Source organism: Chrysochloris asiatica, unplaced genomic scaffold (assembly GCF_000296735.1).
Source record: "Chrysochloris asiatica unplaced genomic scaffold, ChrAsi1.0 scaffold00081, whole genome shotgun sequence".
Lineage (NCBI taxonomy): Eukaryota > Metazoa > Chordata > Mammalia > Afrosoricida > Chrysochloridae > Chrysochloris > Chrysochloris asiatica.
This window is the reverse complement of record NW_006408599.1, coordinates 1192782-1220035: the sequence shown is the minus strand read 5'-3', so window position 1 is coordinate 1220035 and position 27254 is coordinate 1192782. Positions and strand designations below refer to the sequence as shown.

Here is a 27254-nt window from a genome sequence, read left to right as displayed (position 1 = left end):
TATGGGTTGGAACTGACTTGATGGCACTTAACAACTTAACAAATGCACATATGATCTCAAAGTTGCAGTTCTTACTCACAATGATTATTTCACACATTCAGGGGCTGAGATGTGGCGAAGAGCCCAGCCCAGGATTTACTCGTCAGTATGAGCTAAAAATAAGGATTTTTCTCCTCTCCTTCGCTTGGTCAGCAGAATGGAGCGACACTGGTGGACCCTACAAAAGCTCACCGGAACTTGTATTGTGAATAGCCCCTATGGATTCCGCTTACAGGGAGCAATTTGAGAGGCAAACAAAACATGAAAAGCTACTCAGAATTAACAATGGGCCAGATGGTAATGCTAGTTTGAAGCAATAAAACATGATAAATAGCTTCCTGCTGCGACTCCTGATCAATTTCAATATTGAATAATTCCACTGGCGCCCCACCCCCTCATCTGGCCCCCTCCACGGGATCCTGCGGTGACTCCCTGCTTCCAACTCACAAACACTCGGGACTTTCTGAAGGCGTCAGCAAAAAGTGCTGGCGTTCCCCTGTCAGAGGAGCACACTCAGGCCTGGAAATGATCATTAATCTGCTACTTCTCCTGAAGATGCCGCATCTCAAGCCTCTTCTGGTTGCCAGGGAAGGCTGTAACAGAGCTGCTGAGTGCAGGGGTGCGGTAGAGGTACACATCTTGTTGATTCTATGAGTTTTGGCATTCCCTGAGTTTCCCTTTTGAATTAAAGAAAGGGGATTGGTAGGGAGTTGGGTGATGAACTTACTTCACATTAATTAGTAAAGCAACTACAAGTGACAGGAGGCGACTCCCTGGTACAGCCTTACCCACTAGTCATGCCTCTGCCTCAGTTTCCTCCTCTATTCAGTGGAGATAATTCGACCTACCTAAGGAGCTCGGGTAGCGTAGTGGTTACGAATCGGGCTGTGAACCGCAAGGTCAGCAGTTCGAAACTACCAGCTGTTCCGCGGGAGAAAGATGAGGCTTTCTGCTCCCGTAAAGATTTACAGCCTCGGAAACCCTGTACAGGGTCGCTATGAGTTGGAACCAACACCATGGCGCATAACAGCTACAACCTTGCTGGTGGGAGTCCTGATGTGGCACTGTCGATTAATGCGTCAGACTGCAAAGTCGTTTGAACTGCAAGGTCGGTGGTTCAAGCTCACCAGTTGCTCCTTGGAAACCCTTACAGGGTTGCTATAGGTTGGAACCACTCAACAACACTTAACAACAACAACCTTGCAGGTAAAGTGTCCAGTAGAGTGTTTGGCATAGGAAATCCCCAACACTGTCAGCCAGCAGCACCAAGCCAGTCCACAACCATCCTGAGCACCCGAGCCTGCAGGAGGGCCTGAGGCGGCCCTGTGGTCAGGGTGGGGGGATCCACCAGGGGAGCGCCCCGATGTCAGTACACCCACCCATGGGGCATCCTTAGTCACCAGAAGAAGCACACAGCAGTCAGAGAGACAGATCTGCCCCACCAGGATTCTCCCACTGCTAAGAGCAACACAAGTCATAGAGAACTCCAAACTTCCACATCTACTGACAGGAGACTTCACAGCAACCTGGAGAGCAGGTGTTGTTACTACCATTTCACAGTTGAGCAAATGGAGGTTTGGAGGTGAGAGGACTTTTCAAGCTCAGACTGGAAGGAAACCACGTGGCCAATTCAACTCTGATTGTCCCACCTCTGATTTCACGTCCTATCCCCCGAGTCACTGAGAAAGCTGCTCCCTGGGGCATCTCTCCTCAGTGCACCCCTTTCAGAGGGAGGCAGCCAAGGAGGGGGAGCAGAGGCATTAGGGTGCTGCCTCAGTCCCCATTTCCTCAGTCACCTGAGCCATGGTTTACTCATCCATGAAATGAAAATCATGATACCTACAGCACTGGCTCCCTGGGCACTTAATGAGGGAACATGCGTGAAAAGACCTCGTAATGTTGAGATGAGCTGTACAAGTGTCAGTTACAGCTACTACTGCTTTTCAGAAAAAGCACTCTCTGTGAGGAAAAAGGTCAGAAACACATCCACCCAGAGGTGGATTCTTCTAATAAGGCTCTTCACTGGCCCACAGAACCTAGAGGATCAAGATTCCATTCTTCTCTGTGGTATTTAAAGCCTTGCCAGCCCCTGCAACCTCATCCCTGCTTCTTCGCCCTTCTCTTTTTGCTCCAGTCAATTTCAACTACTCGGAGGGCTGGGACTGAGCTCAACAGCTTTTCACAGATGCCCATGCAAAGGCTGGGCAACGCCCCCCTGCTAGAGGTGCCAGGCCCAACCCTGCGCACTCTTCCGATGCCAGCACAAACGGCCCTTTTCCAAGAACCTACCTTGGCATTCCCCCACCCCTTCGATTAGGAACGCCTCCTTTGGGTTCCCCAGTGTGGTGCTGTCTGTCTGATAAAACAATGGACCACAAGGTCACTTTGAACTGCAAGGTCGGCAGTTCAAACTCACCAGTCGCTCCAGTCAGAGTCAGAGTCGGAACTGACTCAACGGCGGCACTTAACAACAACAACCTCTATGTGTTTCCCTGCATCCCAGCATGCGTCCCACTATGCTAGAGGTTTCGTATCTACCTATCCAGTCTACATTGACTTCTGCAGAGCAGGAACCAAATGCTGTTCACACCAGTCTATCCAGTGCCTAGCAGAGACATATGCTCCAAAAATGTTGGCTGAGGGACTGACTGGAAAGAATGAACAAATACCTGGGTAGTCCCAGGATAAATGGACCCAACACCTTAAGCAAAGACAAGGAATTCTCATGATGGAATTAGCCTTTGGGCAGATGCCATGTTGGTGGGAGACAGTGCCCCAGAATTCAAGTCCAGATCAATTCCTAGAAAGATGTCTAGAGCTGATAAGATAATACTCTTCGTCTCTTCTCACACCATGATCGTTAATAAGAAAGCCCAGAAAAGGCCCCACCCACTCTTGTCTGGGCTCCCACAAGGACATGGTGGAGGCTAGTCTTCAGGTACCTGAATCCCGCTGGTCCAGAGTCATGGTGTTCCATCTCCTTGTGATGTCAATGTAGAGAATGTCCACTGCAGCCATGGACAAGCTGCTGCTGCTGAGCTTGCAGTTCCTGCCAAAGATGGGGAGGGCACATGTTACTGCTGGACTGGAGCCCATCCTGTTCAGTCCTTCCTCCATGCCTGTGCACAGACTGGGTCCCTGTCTGGGTGGGAGAGGTGAGGCTAGACCATGTGAGTTCTTTCTTCATTCAGCCATTTGGTTAATGAGGGGCAACTGGACAGAAAAGAATAAGGTTTTTGGATAGAGCAAGTCTTGAATTGAATCCTGGCTTTGCCACTTAGAAGCTGGGTAGCCCTGGTTAAGCTCTTTTACCTCCTGAGTCTCAGTTTTCCCATAACCCTCCACAAACCAGATAGTCTTTATTACAGTTGCTGTGCACCAGCCTGTCCTTACACATCTCAATTTAGGGTCTTGTCTGCTCCGGCAGGATAATGAGAACTCCACATTTCAAAAATACACCCTCGGCATATGTCTTCATCTCCATATTGATTGTCTCTGGGAGAATGAAGAAAAGCTGGGCTGCCGTGCCCCATTCTCCAGACAGCTTTTAATTGACACTGCTGGGACAGGCTGAAGCCATTACTCTGTACAGGGCAATTCCACACTGGACATGCTTACCAGATGAGTCCCTGGGGCCGAATCTACAGCCGAAGATTCAAGGCCTTTGCACCTGACCCATCTTTCAATCTGTCACCTGAAGATTTTTATATAGACCCCAAATCAGCCACCTTAAGCCTAGGACTTACAGAGCAAAACAACCCAGGCCAGGCCTGTGCCCTCTTGTGCATGGCTGGAGCGGCGTTGGTGCGCATGCCTGAGTTTAGGAGCATCCCTGGAAATGACCTGAGGAGGGAGGGGTGGGCCTCTGAGCTTTGGGTAGTCTGCTTGCTTAGGTGCTGCAAAGCCAAGTCACAGATCTTCGGTCTAGTGTCAGCCAGAGATGCTCCCTTCCAAACCCCAGAAAGCATGTACAGAATCATCTTTTTGCTTTTAGTCTAGAAAGGTAGGGAGACACTTTGGTGTACTGAAAAGAGCCTGAGTTTGGACAGCAGAAAGACTGGGATTTAAATAGTGGCTCTGTTCCTTTCTAGATGAGTGATGGGACACTTTTTACACAACCCTCTGTGCTGGCCTTTCTGGTGTAGTGCTGCAGGATAATGCACTGGACTGCAAGGTCGGTGGTTTCAAACTTACTAGCTGCTTCTTGGAAACCCAACGGCACTTAGCAACCTCAATAAAATGAAGATACTAATACTGGCCTACATGGTAGCTGTAAACATTAGATGAGGTAGTGTGTGCCCAGGACCCAGGTGCCTCACACAAAGTAGGCACATGCCAATTGGTGGTTCTCTTTCTCTGTCCTTCTTCCAGAGATAGGCTCATGGTCCCAGAGGCTACCTGAGGCCAACCTTTCAGTGAGTGACCCAGTCCCTTCTGGTGAAATGAAGATCACCAGTCAGAGTGGCTGGGTACAAGAGTTCTGGCCCCCTGCTAGCCTGGAGGCACCTCTTGGTTTATCCAGGTGACCAGGGGCACCGTCTGCCTGATCAGGGTTGTGATGAGAGGTGAGTCCCAAGGTGGATGGATTTGTCCTGGACTTCTGAAAGCTAGACCTTTGGGCCCACTGTCAGTTTGGCCGCGCTGTATTCAACACTGCTTTCAACATCTATGTGTCCACATCCACTGCCCTATCTAATGATAAAGTGGTCCTTTGATTTCCCATTTGTCATCATCCCTTGAACAAGCTTCCTTAGGAACCTCTCAGGCAAGATGTTGATTGGCCACAGGATTCCAGAGGACCCTCTCAAAACCCACACCCCACCCCCCCAACACTGGGGGCAGGGTGTGTGCCTCACATGGGGCCTGGATGAAGCTGAGGTTCCTCTTATGTTAGTGCATTGGTTCACCCGCTCCGGTCTCTGCTACATGCCTTACCCCGGCCCCAAACATACACACACACTGTTCCCAGGCCATCAATTCCCATCCTGATTCCTCCTGGGCTCCTGCTCCATATTTCAATCACAAGTCACTGTGGCAGACTTGAGAGCCCATCAGCACGCAGTTATTGAGCCTTAGTAACAACATGTCAGCGGACGCGGGGCTTTTCACGTCACCTGTCACCAAGATGGCTATCTCTATTGGGTTCTGCTGGGGAGGATGCTCCAGTCTCTCCCAAGGTATTTGATGACCTGCACTGCTAATTTTCAAGGCTTCATTAGGAATGCTATAGATGCCCCTAATTATCATATCAGTGTTCCCTGCTTCACCACTGGGCAGGAGATCTGCCTGGCTTACGCTGGGGGAAGCTGAACTGACCACTGGCATACAGTTATTTATGTATTTGTTTTCTCACAGGTAGAAAACAGAGCGTCAAACCTTTAGCAGGAGCCGTAATTTTTCCAAAGAGAATTCTCCATCATCCTTTTTCCCCCTAAGAGAATCCATCCTCCCTAGTGAGGCCTGCAAGTACAGTTAATTACAACATCTGCTACCGGGGCAGAGGAAGGAGGCCTTCAAGCTGACTGCACCAGAAAGGATATGCTTCAAAAGAAGTTTGATTCCGTAAGCATTTCTTGGGGACCATCTGTATGCCAGGTCCTTTCCTGCCCATTAGCTCTCTGCAGACTCTACAAGGATGAAGGGTAATCTGAGACTCCAGAGAAGGGACATAACTTTCCTGAGTTCACAGCTGGGATTCCAACTCATCCTCCACTGGAGGACAGACTAGTGGGTTTAGGAGCTTTGAGGAAAATTGGGAGCCAGCCCAGCTAGGTTTTCAGGAAGATCCCATGACTTAAGACACAAAGGCTCAGGCTAGGGACCAGTGAGGCTGATACCTCTACGGCATGCCAGTTGGGAAGTTTTGAACATAAGACTGGGGGGGGGGTGCGGGGGGGCACGGTTCCATGGAGTCAGTTTCTTCCAGGTTTGATCCTTGGGTTACCATAGATTCTTAATAAACTCAAACAGGGAATGACTCTGATGGCCACCTTTGAATTTTTCATGCATCTATCTACTCATTACAGAATGTATTTTGTGCCTACCATGTGTAAGAGTCCTGAGGTGGTGCTGTAGGGTTGTAGGGTGAGCATTCAACTGCAATATCAGTTTAAACCACCAGGCACTCGTTGGAACCCTATACAGGGTCACTATGGGTCAGAACCAACTCGACGGCACTTCACAACAACAACAAACCATGTTAAGGCAGTATTCTGGACCCAGTGATGGGAACCTAGCTCAATTAGTCTTGGGTGCCACTCTCAAGAGGTGTGAGTGGTCTCAGATCAGGGGTAAAAATGGGAAACCTTGTATCTCTTAAACATTGACAAGAATCTCCCCTACGTCCTGGGATGTCTTTCTTCAAATGACTAATGAATGGGAGGGCAAATTCTTCAGTGAAGCAAAAACACAAGAAACATGGTAATATAAGAAGCCAGGAATGTTCCTAAAAATGAATATGCTAGAAATGTACATAGAACAAAAGATGTTTTGAAGTCAAATACATATTCAGTATTAGTCTTGACTTTGTGACCTTGAGCAAGCCACTGCACCTCTCTGCAACTCAATTCCTTATTTGTATAATGAGACTAGGGCTACTCACCATACAAGGCTATTTAAGAACTAGCTGGAGCCTGGCACGTGGGGAGAAGTGGCAAGCGACAATTCCCACTCTTCATGATGTAGAATCAGCTGGAAGAAATGCTCTCCAAAGGAATATGGGCACAGGATAGGAAAGAATCATAAATCATCCAAGTTCATTAGGACCTCAATGTAGAAAGATTGAAAATGATCACCCCCATTTCCTCTTAAGAACTACTGACATCTCCTGGGAAATTTAGAAAGCAACTTATCCCACTCCATAAAACCCTATTTATAGAATTTCTTTTGTGTTCATCCCTCTCTGTGGAGAAAAGCAGCTAATTTCCGTTTCTTTTTTCCTGGAGAGGCTTCTATAAGTTGAAAGCTAACACATGATCAATATTTGTTAAAAGAAACAAACCCAAAAACACCTCTATGTAAACATTCAGTGGGGACAAAGACAACTCCAGTTTAAAAGACATGTGTTTAAATGGCCTTGGTATCTCAAGCACGGCAAGTCACAGTGCTGCTGAAAAGAGGTCTGTTATTGGAAAGGGAGATTTTCAGTCATGGAAGGGTTAATGACAGAGGGGGAGCAAGGCCCTTGGCTCTTCTGTTCCACAGCCTTCCACCACCCCATGTTGCCTCTCAGAATATAAAGCCCCCCACAGCTACCCATTATGAAGCATATTAATATTTCTCTATGAGAAAAATGATCCAAGGAAGGAAAGAGGGAAATAGAAAAAAACACTCTCTAATTTAAAAGGAGACTCAGAATCAGAAGTCCCAAAGGTCAGGAGCAGGGATCTGGCAGTGTAAGTGTGTAGGGAAGCCAGAGTTCAAGTGCAGAGAAGCTGCCTCTAGTCCCTAGAAACAAAACTTGTCTACTCCCAGGCTACAGTAATGGAAAATGGCGCATATGCAAATAGATGTCAAATTCTGCTATAGCATACATATATTCAGAAAAACTTTCCTTAGTTCCTTAGTGAATTACAATGGATGCCCCAAATTAATAATCCAATGGAACGAAAAAAACAAAAATGCAATTCTCTCAAAGAAAGCTGCCAAGCTGAAGAATCAATCAGATCATTTCAACGTCTCAGGGAAGAGAAGCCTTCACACCCCAGAAATTATTAAGAAGGAAAAAGAAAAAAGGAAGGAAGGGAGAAAAAAAGAGTCACTGAATCCATGGCCATATGTACTAGTCTTATGTGCCTCCCGAGGCAATGACACAAAAAGCTGGCTAGGTGGAGAGTTAAGTCTAGACAAGAGAATGACGGTTCATTATTCTCACTTCTTGGTGGAAAAGAAACAGAGAATATGGCCAGACTGGCATTAGCATAATTCACTCCTAAAACTGCTGATCTATGCAGCACATTATGAGAGATGGACACTGAAAATAAATGCAATCGGAATGTTTATTATTTTCTTCCCTCCAGTTCTCTTCAAGGAACTCGGAGAGAAAGAGTGGGCAGTACAGATGAAAGCCAAGTTCAACTTCTGCTGTTTGCGTGGGAGCTCTGAAAGGAGCGTCTATCTAGTCAGTGAGCATGTCTCTTGCTCAGTGCCCTGGAGAAGGGCACTCGGTTCGATTTAACATATGGCATAAATATTATTAATTGATAATGAAGCAAAATTTAAACCAGAGTGGAAAGGAGACAGAGGATTGTTGCGAGCAAGGGAAAGTGTTTGCTGTTAAATTTAGCCAGCAAGAATGAACAGACTCAGATAAATCTAAAAACAGGGAGTATCATCTTTTAGGATTAAGTTGCTGTTGGGATCTCTTGGTACATTTAAAAAGGAAAAACCTGTAACGGTCACGCAGTATCTTCTCCATTTCTTCCCGCATCCTTAGTTACTGGAGACATTTGTTCGGTGGGTGAGAAGGGAGGGAGAGAGGGAAAGAGAGAGACTCTGCTTGCCTATCACCACCTGAAGACATCCTTCCCCAGTCTCAGATTTGCTGGGCCACAGACAGATTGGGAATGAGGGCTGCAAGACCTAATTGTCTCTAACATCCCCCAGATCATTTTTTCATGCAAATGCTCTTAATTATGGAGAACAAAGGAATGGAAAATCATAAAGCCTCTCACATACAGACAGATTTGTAGCTATATTTCTGACATTAGCCAATTTCAGTTGGACTGCATTTGAGGGCTCTTCTTTGCTGGAACCATTCTCAATTCTGTTTTCTCTTCAAGACTGTGTATAAAGACAGCCACCCTCTTACCAAGTACTGCCCTCCTTTCTTATTAGAGGTCACAGTCATGCTTTGATTGAACTCATACCCAAACCCAACCTACCGCCATCCAATTGACCCTGACTCAAGGCTATCCTACAGGACTGAGGAGAACTACTTCTTAGTGGTTCCGAGGCTATAAATCGGTATGGGAGCAGACAGCCTCAGCTTTATTCTGAGGAGCAGATGGTGGGTTTGAACTTCCAATCTTGTAGGATAGATACCCAATGCCTATCCCATAGTGCCTCCAGGCCTCCTTTTAACTCATCCAGTGTTTAAAAACTATTTTTTGAATTTTCAATATCTAAATACATACATTTCGAAACTACCGGCTGTTCCGCGGGAGAAAGATGAGGCATTCTGCTCCTGTAAAGATTTACAGCCTTGGAAACCCTGTACAGGGTTGCTATGAGTCGGAACTGACTCCACGGCACATAACAACAACAAATACATACATTGAGAATTTCGATGCCTTGGTGGCATGATGAGTTAAACATTGACTTTGGGCTATTAACCAAAAGGTCGGTAGTTCAAACCCACTAACCACTTCTCGGGGGTCTGCTTCCATACAGATTGACAGCCTCGGAAATTGTATGGAGCAGTTCTCCTCTGCCCTACAGGGTGGCTATGGGTCAGAATCAACTTGACAGTAGTGGGCTATTTATTTTTTTTTTTTTTACTGAGAGTACCATAAACATCTGCATTTCTAGCCTTTTGGAAAACACAAAGATCTGGTGATCCCTAGACCAGCAGCAGCCCTTTTTCAGACAGGCCATGTGAGCTCCAGGTTGCTGCAGCTGCCAAGCCCTCAGCCAGCAAGACTGAACTTGTCTGGCTCTAGGTAACTGAGATTGTGATTTGTACATTGCACTACTTGTTCAAATTTCCTCACCTCTCTTAGGCTTTGGTAGAAGTTTTTTAGGATTAAAAAAAAACAAACAGCATTTCTGTTTCCACCACAAATTTAGCCTGGATGATAAACCTTGCCTGACTACTGAACATGGGCTTCACAAGATCTGTTCTCAGGTGCGTCCGCACCTGAACTGTGTGTCACATCACACCCTTTGCTGCTGGGCAAACTCCTATCACAACCTGTTCAAGTGCCCTGCCTCCTCTTGAGACCCTGCCCTCATTCCACCAGGCAAAGGTGGATCACCTCCCCACTGGGGAGAGAGCTCAGGCCTCTGCACTGTGACTCTACCAAATGATTGCACTGAATGATTTGTTCACTGTCTGCTGTCTGTTAGACTGAGAGTTCCTTGAAGGCAGCCAGTTTCATTATTTCTGAAGGCCCTGTGGCTACTACAGAGTAGGTACTCAGAAAGAGCTGGTAAATTGAACCAGACACTTTCCTTACAATGTTAGAATGAGACAGAGGAGGGAGAATCTCACAGACCCAAGGTCCTTGCAGTACCCAGAGACGCTGTCCCCATAAAGCCAAGTCATCCCTCCATTCTCTCTTGTCTCTAGTTGACCCCTCTGTGCTATGCTGCAGATGCTGAGGGGACACCCAGAAGCTCCTGATTTTCTCTAGATGGTCTAGGTCTCTAGACTTGTTGTGCTGAGGGAAGCACCCCAGTTTTTTCTACCTAATTATTATTCTAGGTCTTCTCACATTTTCAAGTGCCCTCATGCCCAGGAACTCTGTCACTAAGCTCTTTCCCTACATCCTAAGGCCCAAGAATTACAAAGGGACAGAAATGGTCTGTTGTTGTTTAGTGCCGTGGAGTCGGTTCCGATTCATAGTGACCTGTACAGGGTTTCTGAGGCTGCAAATCTTTACGGGAGCAGAACGCCTCATCTTTCTCCCGCGGAACAGCTGGTAGTTTCAAACTGCCGACCTTGAGGATAGCAGCCTGATTCGTAACCACTACGCTACCAGAGCTCCTTAGAGATTGTCTACCCAGTATTAATTCTCCAATTAATCTTTACTATATTGGGATAGCAACATGCCGTTAGAAGAAGTCTATATACCATCTTCTCATGCAGATATATGAGGTGATCAATAAGATGGAAGTCATTGTATACAGCTTCCAGAACGACTTTTTAAATGAGTTTAACTTAGTTTAACTTTTTAATTTAGTGGTGGCCTTTAGCTCTTCCTTGCTACTTTCCTTCTTCTTGCCTGGAACTCAACCATGATGGTTGGATTTCTGGCAGCCATCTTGTTACTACAGGCAACCCTATAGCTGGTAGCATTTGCTAAGGTTGCTTAAGCAGAAAGACTGGAAGTAGGGTTCTTGGTCACACTGTGAGGTCATTACTCAGCTCTAGAGCCCCTATTGTCAAACTTCTTGGTATATGAGAGAAAATGAACTTCATTGTTTAAACCAGATGGAGATGAGAGTCTGTTGTTGTTGTTGTTAGGTGCCATAGAGTTGGTTCCAATTCAGAGCAGCCAATACAACAGAAGGAAACACTGCCCAGCCCTGCGCCATCCTTACAATTGTTGTTATGCTTGAGCCCATTGCTGCTGCCACTGTGCCAATCCATGTCTTTGGGGATCTTCCTCTTTTTCATTGACCCGCCACTTTACCAAGCATAATGTGCTTCTCCAGGGAATGGTCCTTCTTGATAATATGTCCAAAGTGTGAGAAATGAAGTCTCACCATCCTGCTTCCAAGGGACATTTGTCTATACTTTTTCCAACACACATTACTTATTACAAATCAAATGTAATTCCTAAAGGAAGTGGCTAGAAGAACAGAAGATACTTCTTGAAAGAAAGACCTACAGGAAAAATATAAAACAACATAGGCAGACCGACTGTTACTACAAGAACAAGCAACTTGCTTGCCCAGGAAACATCAAGGCAAGTGGTCAGGTCCCCTCAGTGCAAACCCCCTTCCAAGACTAAGACTCGATGGGGATACACGCTCTGACTGGTGACCATGCTCGACACTGATAAAGGGAAGTGAGGGAAAAACAGCAATGAAGCGGTGAGCTAAGCCCTACAATGTGCAATAGACTTCTGTGGACCCGGGTGAAGACCTGGTTGGCCAGCAGTGTGGCAAGACCTGGGGACTCGGGCCCAGAGTCAGTGACATAGCCAGCCACAGAGGACTAGAGTGGAGAGTGAAGCGTCCAGCTGATAAGACGAGAGGGCATATGCATAAGAACACCCATACTTGCAGACAATACCCACTTGTCCTGGCTTTAATGACTGGATGATCAGAGCTCAACCAGAAGTAAAAAGAAGAGGAAAAAATAAAAAGTATTCTCATACAATTTGATGAACTTGACCTACACCTATGGAAGCAGTAGCTCAAAAGAGGGAACAAGTCCTTACAGCAAGAATCATTCCCACACCCTCCACACACAGAATAGACAGGGATGGACAACTTGGACAACTGGCTACCCAAAATGGGGGGCAGGGGACTACAAAGGCAAGAAGTGACTGGCTTACAAGCTTTCAAGAGGGAACCTAGATCCAGAGGGTCTGGAGGAAGGTGGAATCTCCACTGAGTAGTATTCAATCTGACTAGGCAGAGTTGATGCAATGAAATGCAGACGGGTCTCTTGTGATACAATGGTGAATAATTGTTATCAGGACTGATTGTGAGGGTTGGAAATGTAAAGGTAGACGTTTTATAGCAAGGAAGGGAGTGATTAACTTTTCAGTCTGGGAGCGGAGGTCCCTGGGACCATCAAGGGAGAAGAGCAGAGAGCGGGACCCTACCCAGAGAAGCAGTGATGCCTGAAATGGAGCCAGAGATGATGACATGGAGCGATGGAGCAGCTGGAGACTCTAGATCCAGAGAGGGAGAGCAACTGTGTGATGAAGACCTGGAGGGTACGGGGGAAGGATTGCATGGAAGGGATTGTAACCATGGCAATGAGATGATATACAATAGAATGAATGTAAACCTAATGTTCTCCCATGTAAACTATCATATAATTCACAATAAAACATTTAAGAAAAAAAAAAAGATAAGAATGATATGAATAATAATAATAATAAAGTAATTCCTAAAGGAGTCAGAGAATATCAAGCTAAGTGTATTCTCAGGACAAATGATAACACATGTCCATTTACATCCCAGAAAAGTCCTACGGTCTTCTTTCCTCTAATGGAAATCAGAATCACAAGTTTCCTATTTAACAAGTGGCTTCTATGAACTAGGCACTGGGCCAGGTACTTTCTGTATATGTAACATCCCAACCTCATAGCAACCCTACAAAGCAGGAGAGATGATTATCATTTTATAGATTCAGAGAGGATAAGGAATTTGCCCAAAGTTACACAGTTCTTAAATGTTATGCTTGGTGCTGGAACCGGTCTGTCTGTATCCCAAATTGGGCTTTCCGTTTTCCTTGAAACAAGCACAAAGCCTTTCTCAAAAGCACTGTGCAAACACTGCTTCAGGTTTACTGAAATGACTGAAATCCTGGCCAATAGTTTTGTTTATCATCCTATCAGGACTGAATAGACTTGAACACCACAGGTTTGGTTTATTTTATTTTTGGTTTCAGGTTGTTGTTGTTGTTGTTAAGTGCCTTCGAGTTGGTTTCAGGTTAGAATTTATAAAACACATTTAGAGAAAAGCGTAGGACAAAATGGTTTCCTAATTATTTGCTTTAGTGAATAAAACTGTGAAGAGTGTGACTTTGAGGCGTAAGGTAGAAATATCAAAGCCAGCGATGAGAAAAACAGTAGCAACACTGAGTGCTGGCAGATAACTCCCTTTGAAGTAAATAAGCTACAATGAACTAATCGCTAACCAACAATTCCCTGTTCTAGGGGTCCATCGTCATTTGCTTTGTGCCAGACTTTGTGCAGAACCCTTTCTACCCTCTGCTGTGGAGTCAATTCAGACTCACTGTGAGTCTATAGGACACAGCAGAACTGCTCCACATGGTTTCCGAGACTGTAAATCTTTACAGAAGCAGGCCCTTTATAGATACATTATTGCATGGAATTCTTTGAACCTTATGAGAAGAAACTAACATTTACTGGGCACTTAAACCACATGCCAGATGTTTCCATGCAATCTCATCTAACCTGGTTTACACATACAATCTAGGTATGTTGTTGTTGTTAGGTGTCATCAAGTCAATTTCAAGTCATAAGAGTCCGAGTAGGTCTGCCCTGCAAGCTTTCCTAAGCTTTCATCTTTAAAGAGACAGATAGTCAGCTCTTTCTTCTCTGGAGAAGCTGAGTGCATTCAAACCACCAGCCATTCAGTTTACAGCCAAGTGCTTAATACTGCACCACCAGGGTTTCTATCTAGGAAGAATAGGCCGCTCACCCCTATTCTACAAGATGAACACCGTGAGAGTAATTAACTTGCTCAAAGGTGACACAGTTAGTAAGTACCCCAGAAACACCAAGGAGGGTAGAGGCAAGTTAATGAGTAATCTCAGAAGATCAAGTGGCAGTTGCGTAGTTTGTAGGCTGCAGCAAAAATACAATTTCTTTGTTATCTCATGTTCTATCTTTAAAATTCATGCAAATTTTGTATTATGCTCCACAAAATAACCACGTTATTTTTATATTAGAACAAATGTCTTAAATTATTTATCAGCTGAATTATTTAACTTTTCTCCGCTGAAACTGACACTTTGGAAAGATGTGCCTTGTTTTTCTATTGTGGCTTGATGAACCCTCAGCACATAGTCGTCTACCACTGGGAAAACACGCTCCCCAGTTGAAGAAGCACAAGGGCTGCCTGACTCCAAGGGACAATCATTTCTATGTATTCACCGATAGCACACAAAGGTTTTTCTAACCACAGATATAAGGTGAGGAACATTGTCACATCCCATTGTTGTTGTTGTTGATCTCAGGTGTGCACAACAGAACTGTGCCATAGGGTTTTCAGGGCTGTGAGCGTTACAAGTCGATCTCCAAGACTGTCTTCTGAGGAGCTGCTGGTTGTGTTCCAATGGCCCACCTTTCAGCTAAAGCTGAGTTACTTAACTGTTGACACCATCCGGGATTCCCTGTCACATCCATGTTGTTGCTGTTGTTGTTAGGTGTTGTTGGGTCCATTCTGACTCATGGCAAGCCTAGGTACAACAGAAGGAAACAGTGCCTGGTCCTACGACATTCTTGTCATCGCTCCTCTGTATTGAACCCATTGTTGCAGCCACTGGGTCTCAATCCATCTCCTTGGGGGCTCTTCCTCTTTTTTGCTGACCCTCTACTTTATCAAGCACAGTGTTCTTCTCCAGGGACTGGTCCCTCCTGGCAACATAGGAGGCAAAGTCTCATCATCCTCCCTTCTAAGGAACATTCTGGCCATACTTTCCCCATCACGGTTTGTTTGTTCCCTGGCAGTCCATGTTGCTGTTGTTGTTGTTAAGTGCCGTCGAGTCGGTTTCGACCCATAGCGACCCTGAATAGGGTTTCCGAGGCTGTAAATCTTTACGGGAGCAGATCACCTCATCTTTCTCCCGCGGAGCAGCTGGTAGTTTCGAACTGCTGACCTTCCAGTTCGCAGCCCGATTCGTAACCACTACGCTACCATAGTGTATTCATTATTTTCCATAGTGTATTCATTATTTTCCCCAACACTATAATTCAAAGTTCTTCTTCAGTCTTCCTTATTCATTGTACAGCGTTTGCATACATATGAGGCCATTGAAAATGCCATGGCTTGGGTCAGATGCACCTTAGTCTTCAAAGTGGCATCTTTTTTTTTTAATGTTTTATTGTGAATTATATGATAGTTTACACGGGAGAACTTTAGTTTTACATTCATTCCATCGTATATCATCTCATTGCCATGGTTCCAATCCCCTCCACGCATCATCAACCACCCAAAGGGTATATCCCAGAAACCCACCCCCTACACTTCTCCCTCCTCCCCCCAGTTTTCGGCCCACAGTCCCTTTCCCTCTCTGGGTCCAAAGTCCCCAGTCGCTTGCATCTTTGTTTTTTAACACTTTAAAGAGTTTTTTTTTTTTTAAGTGTCACCTCAGTAACAGTCATTAATTCACTCAACAGTGTGCCAGACCCATTACCAGACAGTAGTAATAATCGGATACTAAATCAATTCAACATCAAGCAAGGCACTGACTCAGCTCCACAGATTCTCCCAAGAGCAGTCATAGAGATCCTACCAGCTAATGTGGAACAAGACTTTACCTGCTCAAAGCCAAGACCAAAGAAAGCTGGATTCACTGACCTTATGAAGGTACGAAAGCCTGTTGGTCCCAACTTCATTGTCCCCTTGATTCCAAGGAACCGGATGAACAAATTTGCCATCCTGTCCACCAGGCGCAGGTAGTTGAAATGCTTCGCATACTTGGGAAAAACTTGCTTGAGGCAAATGGAGGGCAGATGGGCATCAGAATTGGTACTGTCATCTGGGGCAGTGAGCATTTCACTGTCTGAAGTATCTTCCTTTACAGCTGGTGGTTTTTCAGACTGCTGAGACCTGAAGCACACAGAGGAAAAAACACACACAAACTAATTTAACCAAACTGTGGAGAGAACTTCGTCACATACATAGTGCTGTCCCTCGCAGACTCTACTTTAGCTCCGGGAATGGGTCCAATCAATACTTTTATTTTACGAACCTGAAAGCTGATCTCAAAGATGTAAAGTGATCTGCCCAAGGTCACACAGGTAGTAACTGACAAAGCCAGGACTTAAAGCCAGTGGCAGAGTCAGGACAGGAAATGTACACTTCCTCCATTCTACTCTCCTTGTTTTCCAATATGGAATACTTCCTTTACACTACTCCTGGTTCAAGAGAATACTCTATTATGGAACAGTCTGGGTTTGATTTCAAACTCCTACTTATGAGTAGTAATTGAATAATTAAGAAATATAAAAATCTCATTGAGGACTGGCAAGAAGCCATAGGCACAGTTCAATGAACAATTTGCAAAGATACATCAGTTACCCAATTCTAGGAATAGGAACAATTACATTTTTTGGCTTAACTGTTTTCTTATTTGGAACTCATACAAAAAAATTATCATCGTGCTGTGATTCCTTAGTTTGGATATTTTATTCTATAATTATTCTAATATGTAAGAAAATTAGCTGCAAATAACTCTCAAATATCCACTTCTAGCTCAGAGCACTCTTCCCACCTCCAAATCCACATATCTACCTACCAACTGTTTATTTATAACCTTCAAGACAGCCTTTCGGTACCTCAATATAAAACGATAATTTCCCCTCACCCCAAAGCTGCATTCCCCATGTCCTTGAATGTCACCACCATCTGCCAGCTACCCAAGCAAGAAAAATCACAACAAATGCCACCTCGTCTCTCAGTTTGTCTTGATGGCCAGTTCTGCCTCCTTAGCATTCCCTGAGGACCCCAGGTGGTACAAACAATTTGAACTTGACTGCTAATGACAAGGTTGGCTGTTCAAACCCCCCAATGGCACTGCAGAAGAAAGATCTAACAATCTGCTTCCACAAGGATTACATACAACTAAGACAACCCTATGATACAGTTCTATTCCATAACATATGGCATCATCATGAGTTGCAATCCACTTGGCAAAGGATAACAGGTAGTGTTTCTTGGTGTCAATTCTTTCTCCTGTTTTCCCTGACTGGGCCTCATCAATTCTTGTTGGGACTGTAGTCTTCCTGCTTTCTGTCTCAGCGATCCATAAATCCATAAATCCATCCTCCATACTGGCATCTGAGTCATCCCTTTTAAAAAGGCACTTGGTTACATCACCTACTTGCTACAATTCTTTAGCCATATTCCTCATTCTGGCACTTAAGGTCGTTTTCTTCTATTGTGGCTTCATGAACCCTCAGCATATAGTTGTGTACCACTGGAGAACAGATTCCCCAGTTGAAGAAGCACAAGGGCTGCCTGACTCCAAGGGACAATTATTTATATGTATTTAATGATAGCGCACAAAGGTTTTTCTAACCACAGATATATAAGGTGAGGAATGCTGTCATCTCTTTCTTCTTCTATTAAACCTATTGCCATCACGTTGGTTCCAACTCACAGTGCCCTCATAGGGGAGAGCAGAACTACCCCAGAGAGTTTCCAAGGTGGGACATTTTTATTGAAGCAGATCGGCCCATCTTTCTTCCACAGAGTGGCTGGTAGGCTCGAACCGTGGGTCTTTTGGTTAGCAGAGGAGTGCTTAACCACTGTGCCAGGGCTCCTTAGTTTCTTCTCTCCCCCCTTCATTTTCTGTCTCTGCCTCTCAGGAGTCTGGGCTCTAGACTTTGAGGCCTTGTACATGGCTCCTCTCTCAACCCTGCCACCCACTGAGCTGGCCAGGAATAGGACTTGGGCTTCACTGGACATCAGCTATAGGAAGTGGCACATATTAGGTGCTTTGTTCCTGTTGTTGTTAAGTACCGTCAAGTTGGTTCCAACCCATAGCAACCGTGTATAGGGTTTCTGAAGAGCTGCTGGTGAGCTTGAAACACCGATCTTGTGGTTCAAACTGACTTTGCAGTCCAGTGCATGAACCATTAGGTGCTTGGGAAATGTTTAATTGAATTTGCTGAGTTGGGAAAGTTGGTCCATTTTAATAGCAAGGTAAGCCTCAAATAAAATAATCATAGCAAGATGCTGAGGCTTTGTATCCCATAAAGAGCAGTTGCCATCAAGTTGATTTCAATTCATGGCAACCTTATGTGTGTCAGAGGAGAATGGTACTCCATAGGCTTTTCCATTTTTCAGAATCAGTTCACCAGACCTTTCTTCTAAGGTACCCCTGGGTAGACTTGAGCCTTCAACTTTTCCATTAGCAGTTGAGCACACTAACCATTTGTACCACTCCTGCACCCCCACAAACTTTCAAAAATGGAGACGAAGTTCAACAGAGAAACAGCATGCTTCACAGCCCTGCCAAAATGGTTCTCTCTTCAGACCAGCTTCTAGGAAACTCAACTCCCTGTGTTAATCAGAAACTTTGTCAATCCCATTTACACTTCCAAGTGGGTCTCAACGCTGGTCTCAAAGCAAGGACAAGCTGTGGAGCGAACCAGGTGGCACAAAGGAAAACTTCAAGTTCAGCTGTGGATGGTTTTGGGAAAACAAATGCTTCCTACTGGAAAGGGAAGTGCCCAGGTTCTCCCAAGAAGCACATTCCCAGGGGTGCAGCTGTCCCTCAGTTAAAATGATTTTGCCACCAGCTTCTCAAACTTAAGACAGTCAATAAAAGTCAGGTGGTTACTTTCCAGATGAAATACAATGTTTTCCTATCAAGGTTATAGGAAGGAAGATGAGAAAAGCCGTTCTGCTATAGGAAATTAGCTCTTACATTACTGGGTGGATGGCAATTACAGACTTTCTAAGTACTTGTTGAGTTTTTGTGAAAGTCAAGGTTTGGAAACGTACAGCTGGAGTATACTCAGTGTCATTGAAAATAGCTCAAAGGAATCTTCAATCAACAGAACCCTCCCACATTCATTCTCTCATTTGCTCTTCACAACAATTCCCCCACTAGACTATTATTATCACACCCCAGAGGAAGACACTGAGGCTCAGCCAGTGGAGAATCTCTGCTCTGGCTGACCTAGAATTTTAACTCAATTCTTCTAGTCCAGGGATCTTTCTTTCCACCACCCTGAGAGTCTAGAGCACATCATGATTCACATTAGCGACAACAAAATCCTGAGTGCCATTATTTAGTTTTTGTTTCAAAGGACTTGGATCATAATAGCAGTTCATGCTCTTTGTAGAAATTTTAAGAAAGGTCTAAAGGAATCAAAATCACTATAATCCTGGAACTCAGGGACAAGCACTATTGACGTTTGATTTATCGTATTATGAAATTAGTATCATATTACATGTAGTCTAAATCCATCTTTTCACACTGTACATTGTGTCACAAGTATTTTCCCATAGCATTAGGCATGTTTCATGAGCTCATTTTTATAGACATGTAATATTCTTTGTTATGCCTGATCCATCATTTAATTAACTTCACTACTCAGTTAGACATTTAATGTCTACATAACCTGTCATTTGACCAAACAGAGTTGAGTGATCTGTCCCCTATGAGATGTACTCCCTCTTAGAAGCGTAAAATGTTGCAGTTAGAAGTAACCTTGGTGATCACTCTGTCCAATGATGTCATTTGGTTTTGCTGTGGTAAAATATACAGAACATCTAATTCACCTTTTTGGCCCTAAAATATACACTTTGAAACAGCATATAATTTGACATTGTTTAATACATTCATTCTGTTGGGCAATGGTGCACTGTTAGAGAAGAAAGGGAAAACAGGAAGCTAGGACTTTATCCCCAGGGGATCACTTGGTCAGCATATAGTTCAGGGAGGTGGCCATAGCCTAGGCTGTCCTGAGGATGAAGACCCCGCCACCTCTAGGCCCCCTCAGGTTTTCCTGACTGAGAATCAGAGTGTGTCTCCCTCCAGTGACCACCTCCCGCATCCCATCCTGCTGGGAGTTTCCCAGAATGCATCTGTGTTCTCTTCCACATTACAGCCTTCCACCCTTCTTTCAAGGGTTGCTGTATTTACGGGATAATTGCGATTTCCCATCTTTCCTGAACCCCAATTAATAACCTCAAGATGGAAAGGTCCTTCACAGCCTCAGACATCATTTTCATGGCTTCAGAACCACAAATTCAGGGGGATGTGGTTTTTATTCAACTGGAGGAAGGCACTAAAGATAGAGTTGATATGTAAGAGGAAATAAAGCAATGAGGAATGATATCTTTGCTGAAGATAATTCCAATTATCACATTGAGATCCACACCATCACAAATACTGAAAAACCTGGCTTTACTTAATAGTATTTTAATGGAAATGTTGGGCTTATGAAATAAAACTGACTGGTAAAGAAAATATAAATCAAGCTTACTAGTCCCTTGGGCATTTAAAAAATTATTATTGGATTTGTTGTATCCTTGATTCATTAAAATAGGGGAAAGGAAGAATCCTGGGATGTTTTATCTATAATCGTTTTTCAAATAAAATGAAATTCTTTTCATTAAAACTCTAGTGAAAAACCATCTATCTCTATTTTGCCTGGAAAGTCTACTGTTAAAAAGAGCAACCATTTACAGGGTACTAACGCTATGCTAAGTAACTTAGCTATATTATCTCATTGTGATAATTCTCTAAGGTAGGTAGAAAGTATTCCCATTTTACAGATAAGGAACCTGAGGCCCAGGGAGGTTGGATGACATGCCCAAGGTCATACAATCAGTAGTGGAATAGGGACTTATACTCAGGACTGTCTCACTACAAACCCCAGGTTCAATGAGCTATGTAGTTCTCCTGTAATTTTGATTTAAATAAAAACAAAGGCTTTTCTCCTTTATTTATGCCCAAATTCACAAAACAGAAAGACATATGTTGTTGTTGTTGTTGTTGTTAAGTACCGTGGAGTCGGTTCCGATTCATACTGACCCTGCACAGGGTTTCCGAAGCTGTAAATCTTTACGGGAGCGGAAAGCCTCATCTTTCTCCTGTGGAACGGCTGGTAGTTTCAAACTGCTGACCTTGAGGTTTGCAGCCTGACTCATAACCACTACCATATAGTAACTACCATATTAGTAACCACTACGATATAGTAACATGGAATTCTCTCAGAGAAATGATTTTCATCTCTAGTTAATCATCCCTTCAATAATGCATTCATTCATGAACCATTTTCCAAGCACCTATGTGTCCAAAAGGCCTAGGTCACAGGGTGAGCTAGGCCCAGTTCCTGCCACTCAAGAGTGCATGAGCAAGTGCGGGAAGACCAGATGGAGTGAGAAGAAGGAACAGGTATACAGGAAAGGAGATTGGTTGGTTGGGCTTTGGTGGTGTGTGTGCATGAAAGGAAACTGATGGATCTACAACCAAACTCCAGCATGGAGCTAGATCCTAATGAAGTTTGAATGTCAGACAGAGGTGATTGGATTGGATAGTGCAGGAGATAAGAAGACGGCGATGGATTCTAAAGAAAGGAGAAGTAAGATCACAACTGTACTGCAAAAGGATGAATCTGCCAACAACATATATCGCGAATGGAGAGGGAGAGTGTGGATGATGCCGAGAAGTGATTGGAATAGTCTAGATCGGTGATTCTGTCAGTGTAGACACTGGACTACAGCATCAGCATCATCTGGGAACTTGTTACAAATGCAGATTTAGGGGCCTCACCCCAAACCTACTGAATTAGAACTCTCTAGGTAGGGCCCAGCAACTAGAAATTTAACAGCCTCCAAGTGATTCAGTGCAGACTAAAGTGTAAGAATCATGGTCTATGGGAAAGTTGAAATGGACATGGAGCCAGGGGCTGACATAAGGGCTACATACACCAGGATTTGACAACTGCTTGAATGCTGGGGGAGAGATAGCCTGGATAATGTGCCTGGGTCATTGTGGCTTGGCAGGAGAGGCCAGTGGGCAGCTGTGTAGCACTGGCAAAGGGACATAAGCAGCTTCCTGTCTCTGCCATCTGGCCAAGACACTGTCCCCTCGGGTCACTTGAGTATTTCACATGCACACGTAACACATTGGCATTCCTGAAGAGAATGCTAATCAGGCGCCAAAGAAGTCTCTTAAATTAGCCCAGCAGCTAATTTAAAGAGAGGATAGCATTGCTAAAAATAAACACAACCACCATGTAGCCCAGCTCTGTCACTTGAAAAATCTCTGCCATCACAGATGCCCCATTTGCTTGATAGGCAATGAAATGCTGTTTGAAAAGAAGGCGATGGGGACTAGAAAATGGATGAGGCATGAAAGCCCAAAGTGATGAGGAAAATGACTTCACGAGGGAACTTTTCTGACATTCGAGTCCTTTTAAACCTCAGCCCAAACGGGTTCTGTTTCTACCTGTTGCCCTTCATGCACATCAACAAGACCCAACAAGCCAACCTCTCTCTGCTCACACCAGCTCCTTCCATGGAATGCCCACCTGGTCACTTCTGCCTCACTTGATCACATCCTTCCAAGGCATGGAGTGGCATCAACAGCCACAAAGACAATGGTGATATTGGTAACACTAACAATGCGCTAGAGTCCTGGTGTGGCACTGTAGGATAAGCACTGGACTGCTAACTGTAAGGTCAGCCATTTAAACCCACCAGCCACTCCTTGGAAACCCTAGACAGGGTCTCTATGAGTCAGAACTGACTTGATGGCCTTTAACAAACTATGCGCCAGAAACTGCAAAAATGTTCAATTTAATCTTGATATAGTCAGATGCAGTAGGAGCTGCTATTATTATTCCCATTTTACAGATAAAGAAATTAAAGAACAAGGATATAAGTTAACAAGTTGAAGATCTAGGACACAAACCAAAGCAGATGGGCTCCAAAGTCCCTGCTTTTTTCTAACCAGAACATCACACTGCTTCCAAACACAGTTATCATGCAGTAAATATTCTGAGAGCCAGCTAGCTTATTTGTAGTACCTCAAGTGGTTCTGGCATTACTCCTGTGAATTAAGTATTATAAGTGGTCTCGTTTTACAGATGAAATATGTAACTCAACTTACTTTTCAAAGGTCACTCAGCTATCAAAAGTTTGATTGAGGATTTGAACCCATATCTATATAACTCCAAAGCTCTTTCTGCTACAACTCTGTGTGGTTCAGCATTATTCCTGAGTGAGTTCTACACTCCCTCACAATAGTGTTCAGGGACCTTGTTTGTGCCTAGGAGAAAACTATTGGATTGTTTGGGATAAAAAAAACACAGCTCTTCTTCTTCTTTAACTTTTCATTGTGAATTGAGTGAAGGTTTACAAAGCAGATCATCATTTTTACATTCAACAAATCGTACACTTGAATTTATCTCTCTTGTAATCCCCGCAATGTAACATCATTGATTCCACTTTTTCCCTTTGCTTCTTGTTTCCATTCCCCCTTCTTTCCTCAGCCTTCTGAATTTTGTCCTTTGGTAGATGCTATTTCTATGTTGCACACACCTCACTAGTGTTGTTATGCCCCTGTATATTATTGCTTGGTTGAAAATTGAGCCATTGGAGTGAGTTCAGTTGCAGACCTGAAGGGTGACCAAGGGCCATAGTCTAGTTTGACTAGATCTACTAGTCTCTCTCTGACCAGTATGCGGTTTCGTTTTGTGGGGTTTTTTTGAGGCTTATTCCACATTTTCTCCCATTCTACCCAGGACTGTCTGATATTGATCACTTTTAGAGCAGTTGGTAGTGGCGACTGGGCACCATCTAGTTCTTCTAGTATCTGGGTCATGGAAACTGACGTTTTCTTGGTCCATTAGTCCATTGGACTCTTGATGTTCAATTTTCATTACTCTTCTTTGCTCCAGACAGGGAGCGACTAATAGCTGCACCCTATATGGCTGCTCATGAGCTTTTAAGCTACACATAAAAGTAGGATGTAGAACATTGTCTTTGTGTACTATTTTACATCAATTGACCATGGTAAAAACACAGCCCTTCTAAAAAGCACCAAGATGAACCATCCTGAAGGGGTTTATAACTGACTTTAGGGTGACTACCTGTGAGGGACCAGCACACAGTTAAGGATGCATGTGAATTACCCTGTACTATGTTTGTGGAATGAATGAACAAAGGACTTCCATAGCAACAAGGCCCAACTAGGTCTCCATCCCTGGTCAGGATGAATTCGTGGAGTTGTCTGGACATGGGGCTGTTGTAGGAGCATCTTCCTGCTGGGCCATGGAAGTCTTCCTCTTACCCCACCACCTACAAACTTGGACTAACCCTATTTTCAGAACCAGAATGGCCTGTAGAGATCCCGAGGCCCAGCCCGCTCATGTTAGAGATGAAGTCACTGGCAGTTCATTTTACCTAGACCTGCCATTATGCTTCTTTTCCAATCGGGTGTTCTCTCCCCTGTGCCTCTCAGCACAGAGCAACTGTTTCCGCTGTGTCTCTCTTACTCCACACTTTGTCATGTGACAGAGAGTCAATGAAACATACTCTGTCCACAGGTCAGGCAGGGATGGCCATGCCCCACTGGGGTGTGGGCCTGGTGGTTCAGAGCATGTGATCTGGATACAGCCTAACTCATTGGTTGGAATTCCAGCTGTGCCACTCACCAGCTGTGTGACTCCAAGGAAGTCATCTAACCTCTGAACTTGCTTTTCCTCTTGTGTTATGGAACAAAGGAGCTCTGGTAGCATAGTGGTGATGAATCGGGCTGCTAACCTCAAGGTCAGCAGTTCGAAACTACCAGCTGTTCCATGGGAGAAAGATGAGGCTTTCTGCTCCTGTCAAGATTTACAGCCTTGAAAACCCTGTACAGGGTCACTGTGAGTCAGAACCGATGCCATGGTACTTAACAACAACAACAATGGTGTTTAGTTAGCATAGCACTTCAATAGATACGGCAACCCCATGTGTGCAGAGTGGAACTGCTCCATCGGGTGTTCTAGAGAATGATCTTCCACAAACGAATCACCAAGTCTGTCTCCTGAGGAGTGTCTGGGAGTGTTCAAACCACCAAACTTTAAGCTAGCTGGTGAGTGTTTAACTATTTGTGACACCTGGGGACTCCTTAATACCAGCTAGCCACCTTTATTATAACTGCTGACATCTTTATCTCCGGATTGTCAGCTCACTCTTTAGTCTCCAGTTCTTGGTGGGATTAGAATCTGCTATTGGGAACTCAGGAGAATATGGGTTTCTCTAACTACTTTCTAGCCCTCCCATAGGCCCTCTGGGGATTCTCACTTCAGGTTTTATAGGGTCAGATCACACATGCCCTCTACTTCAACTTTAACCACCCACACCTACACACACACACACACACACACACACACACACACACACGTCTCATTTTCTCAGGCCTCACTGGATAACTGCATCTCACTTGATACCCTCATTCTCAGTTGAGGTTTACTGGCATCACAAAACAATGCACAGAGAGAGAGAGAGCTCTCTGCTGTCCCCCATATAAAGGAGCAGTGAAACTTTGCGATGGAAGGGGCACCAGTGATCACTTTGCTCCATCCTCCATTTTTAATATAGAGGGAGGCTGAGGTCTAGTCACTTGCTTGAGGTGAAACATCAAGCCAGAGGTGCTGGCACAAGCAAGTCCATTTCTCTTGGCTTCCTGCCCAGAGTCTTTAAAAAAAAAAACTTGTTTTTAATAATATGAGCTTACTATTGAACTTAGAGTTGTTGTTGTTGTTAAGTGCCATTGAGTTGGTTCTGACTTATAGTGATCCTGTATAGGGTTTCCAAGGAGTGGTCGGTGACTTTGAACTGCCAACCTTATGGTTCAAACCGACCTTGTGGTCCAGTGCTTTACCCCACAGTGCCACACCAGGATTCCCATTAGAGTGGACAAAATTCTGGTTCTGAATGAAAAGTTTCAGACTTTTCTAGTCACTTTGGTAGGAAGGGAGAATGTGTTTTGTCTGAGGGCTTCACAGAATCCCTTTTTAAACCTACAAGGTAGTTGTCATCGGTCTTTCTGTAGTGACTTGAGCTTGTCTTAGTTTCTCACTGGAACAGGGAGAGATTTTTTTCAGATTATAAACCCTGCTGCATTGACTGCCCATGCACACTGGACAAGGTGCCAACTCTTGAGCAGGGTGCTCAGGGCCTGGTCCCTGCCTGTCTAATCTGCATCAGCTTTCACATCCCATGGCCTGGAGACCAACACTCCTTCCTTCCTTTGCAAACACTCTTTCCCAATGTAGCCACAGGAAAAACACCCATCCTTCAAGTCTTAGGTTCAGCATCACCTTTTCCAAAAAATTTTCCACACCTTCTGGAGATAAAATCCACCATTCTTTTCTATATAACCTTCCTATCTTTGGACATAATAATTGTGAAATGTATTGAGAATTTAATGTATGTCCAGCACAATGCTAAGTCCACAGTAAACATTCTTCTTCATTGCAATGATCACAATTGCACCTACATGGTTATTTGTGCAACTCTCTGTTTAATGTTTGTCTCTTTAACTAGACTGAAAGCTGTAGGAGGGGAGGCACAATTGTTTACAGCCCCAGCACAGTTCCTGGCACAGGGCAGGTGCTCAAAGTATCTATCTGATAATGAGTCTAGCCATTGTTTCAATTAATTCTTACAACAATCCCATTAATCAGATACAAGTATTAACTTAAGTTTACATCTGAGGCTCCTGAAGCTTAGAGAAGTTAAGACGCTGTCTCAAGAGATAAGGCTGGGATTGCCATGCAGGTGGCCTGCCTCCATAGTCACATTTTTAACGCTTAAAGCACCACACTCCTCTACCTTTGGTTGCCAGAATAAATCTTCCTCTTTCTCCCCGTTATTGAGAAGATCATGGGGGAGAGAAAGAGGACAAAGACTTCCTAGTGGCAACAGGAAAAGACTGTCTATCTGACAATTATAATCAGTGGTTGTATTAGCCTCTGTTTTACCACCTCCAAAATTAGCAGAAAAGGCCAACTTGAGCTTTCATTGTGTAGTTCTGCTAATGAAGGGATCCTTTTAATTACACACTTGGCTCGCATCTACAACACAAAGCATTTTAGTGTTTAAACACAGCT

General features: G+C 44.3%; 1 protein-coding gene across 1 annotated transcript in view; it reads right to left on the bottom strand.

The window, feature by feature from the left end:
• The window catches only part of TTLL11 (tubulin tyrosine ligase-like family, member 11), a 365232-nt gene that overhangs the window by 28307 nt on the left and 309671 nt on the right, over positions 1-27254 (bottom strand). Inside the window, exons 7-8 of the mRNA XM_006865720.1 lie at positions 15988-16239; positions 2982-3088 (exon numbers count right to left, since the gene is read on the bottom strand). Coding sequence (XP_006865782.1) covers positions 2982-3088; positions 15988-16239 — 359 coding nt within the window. The remainder of the gene's footprint in view (positions 1-2981; positions 3089-15987; positions 16240-27254) is intronic.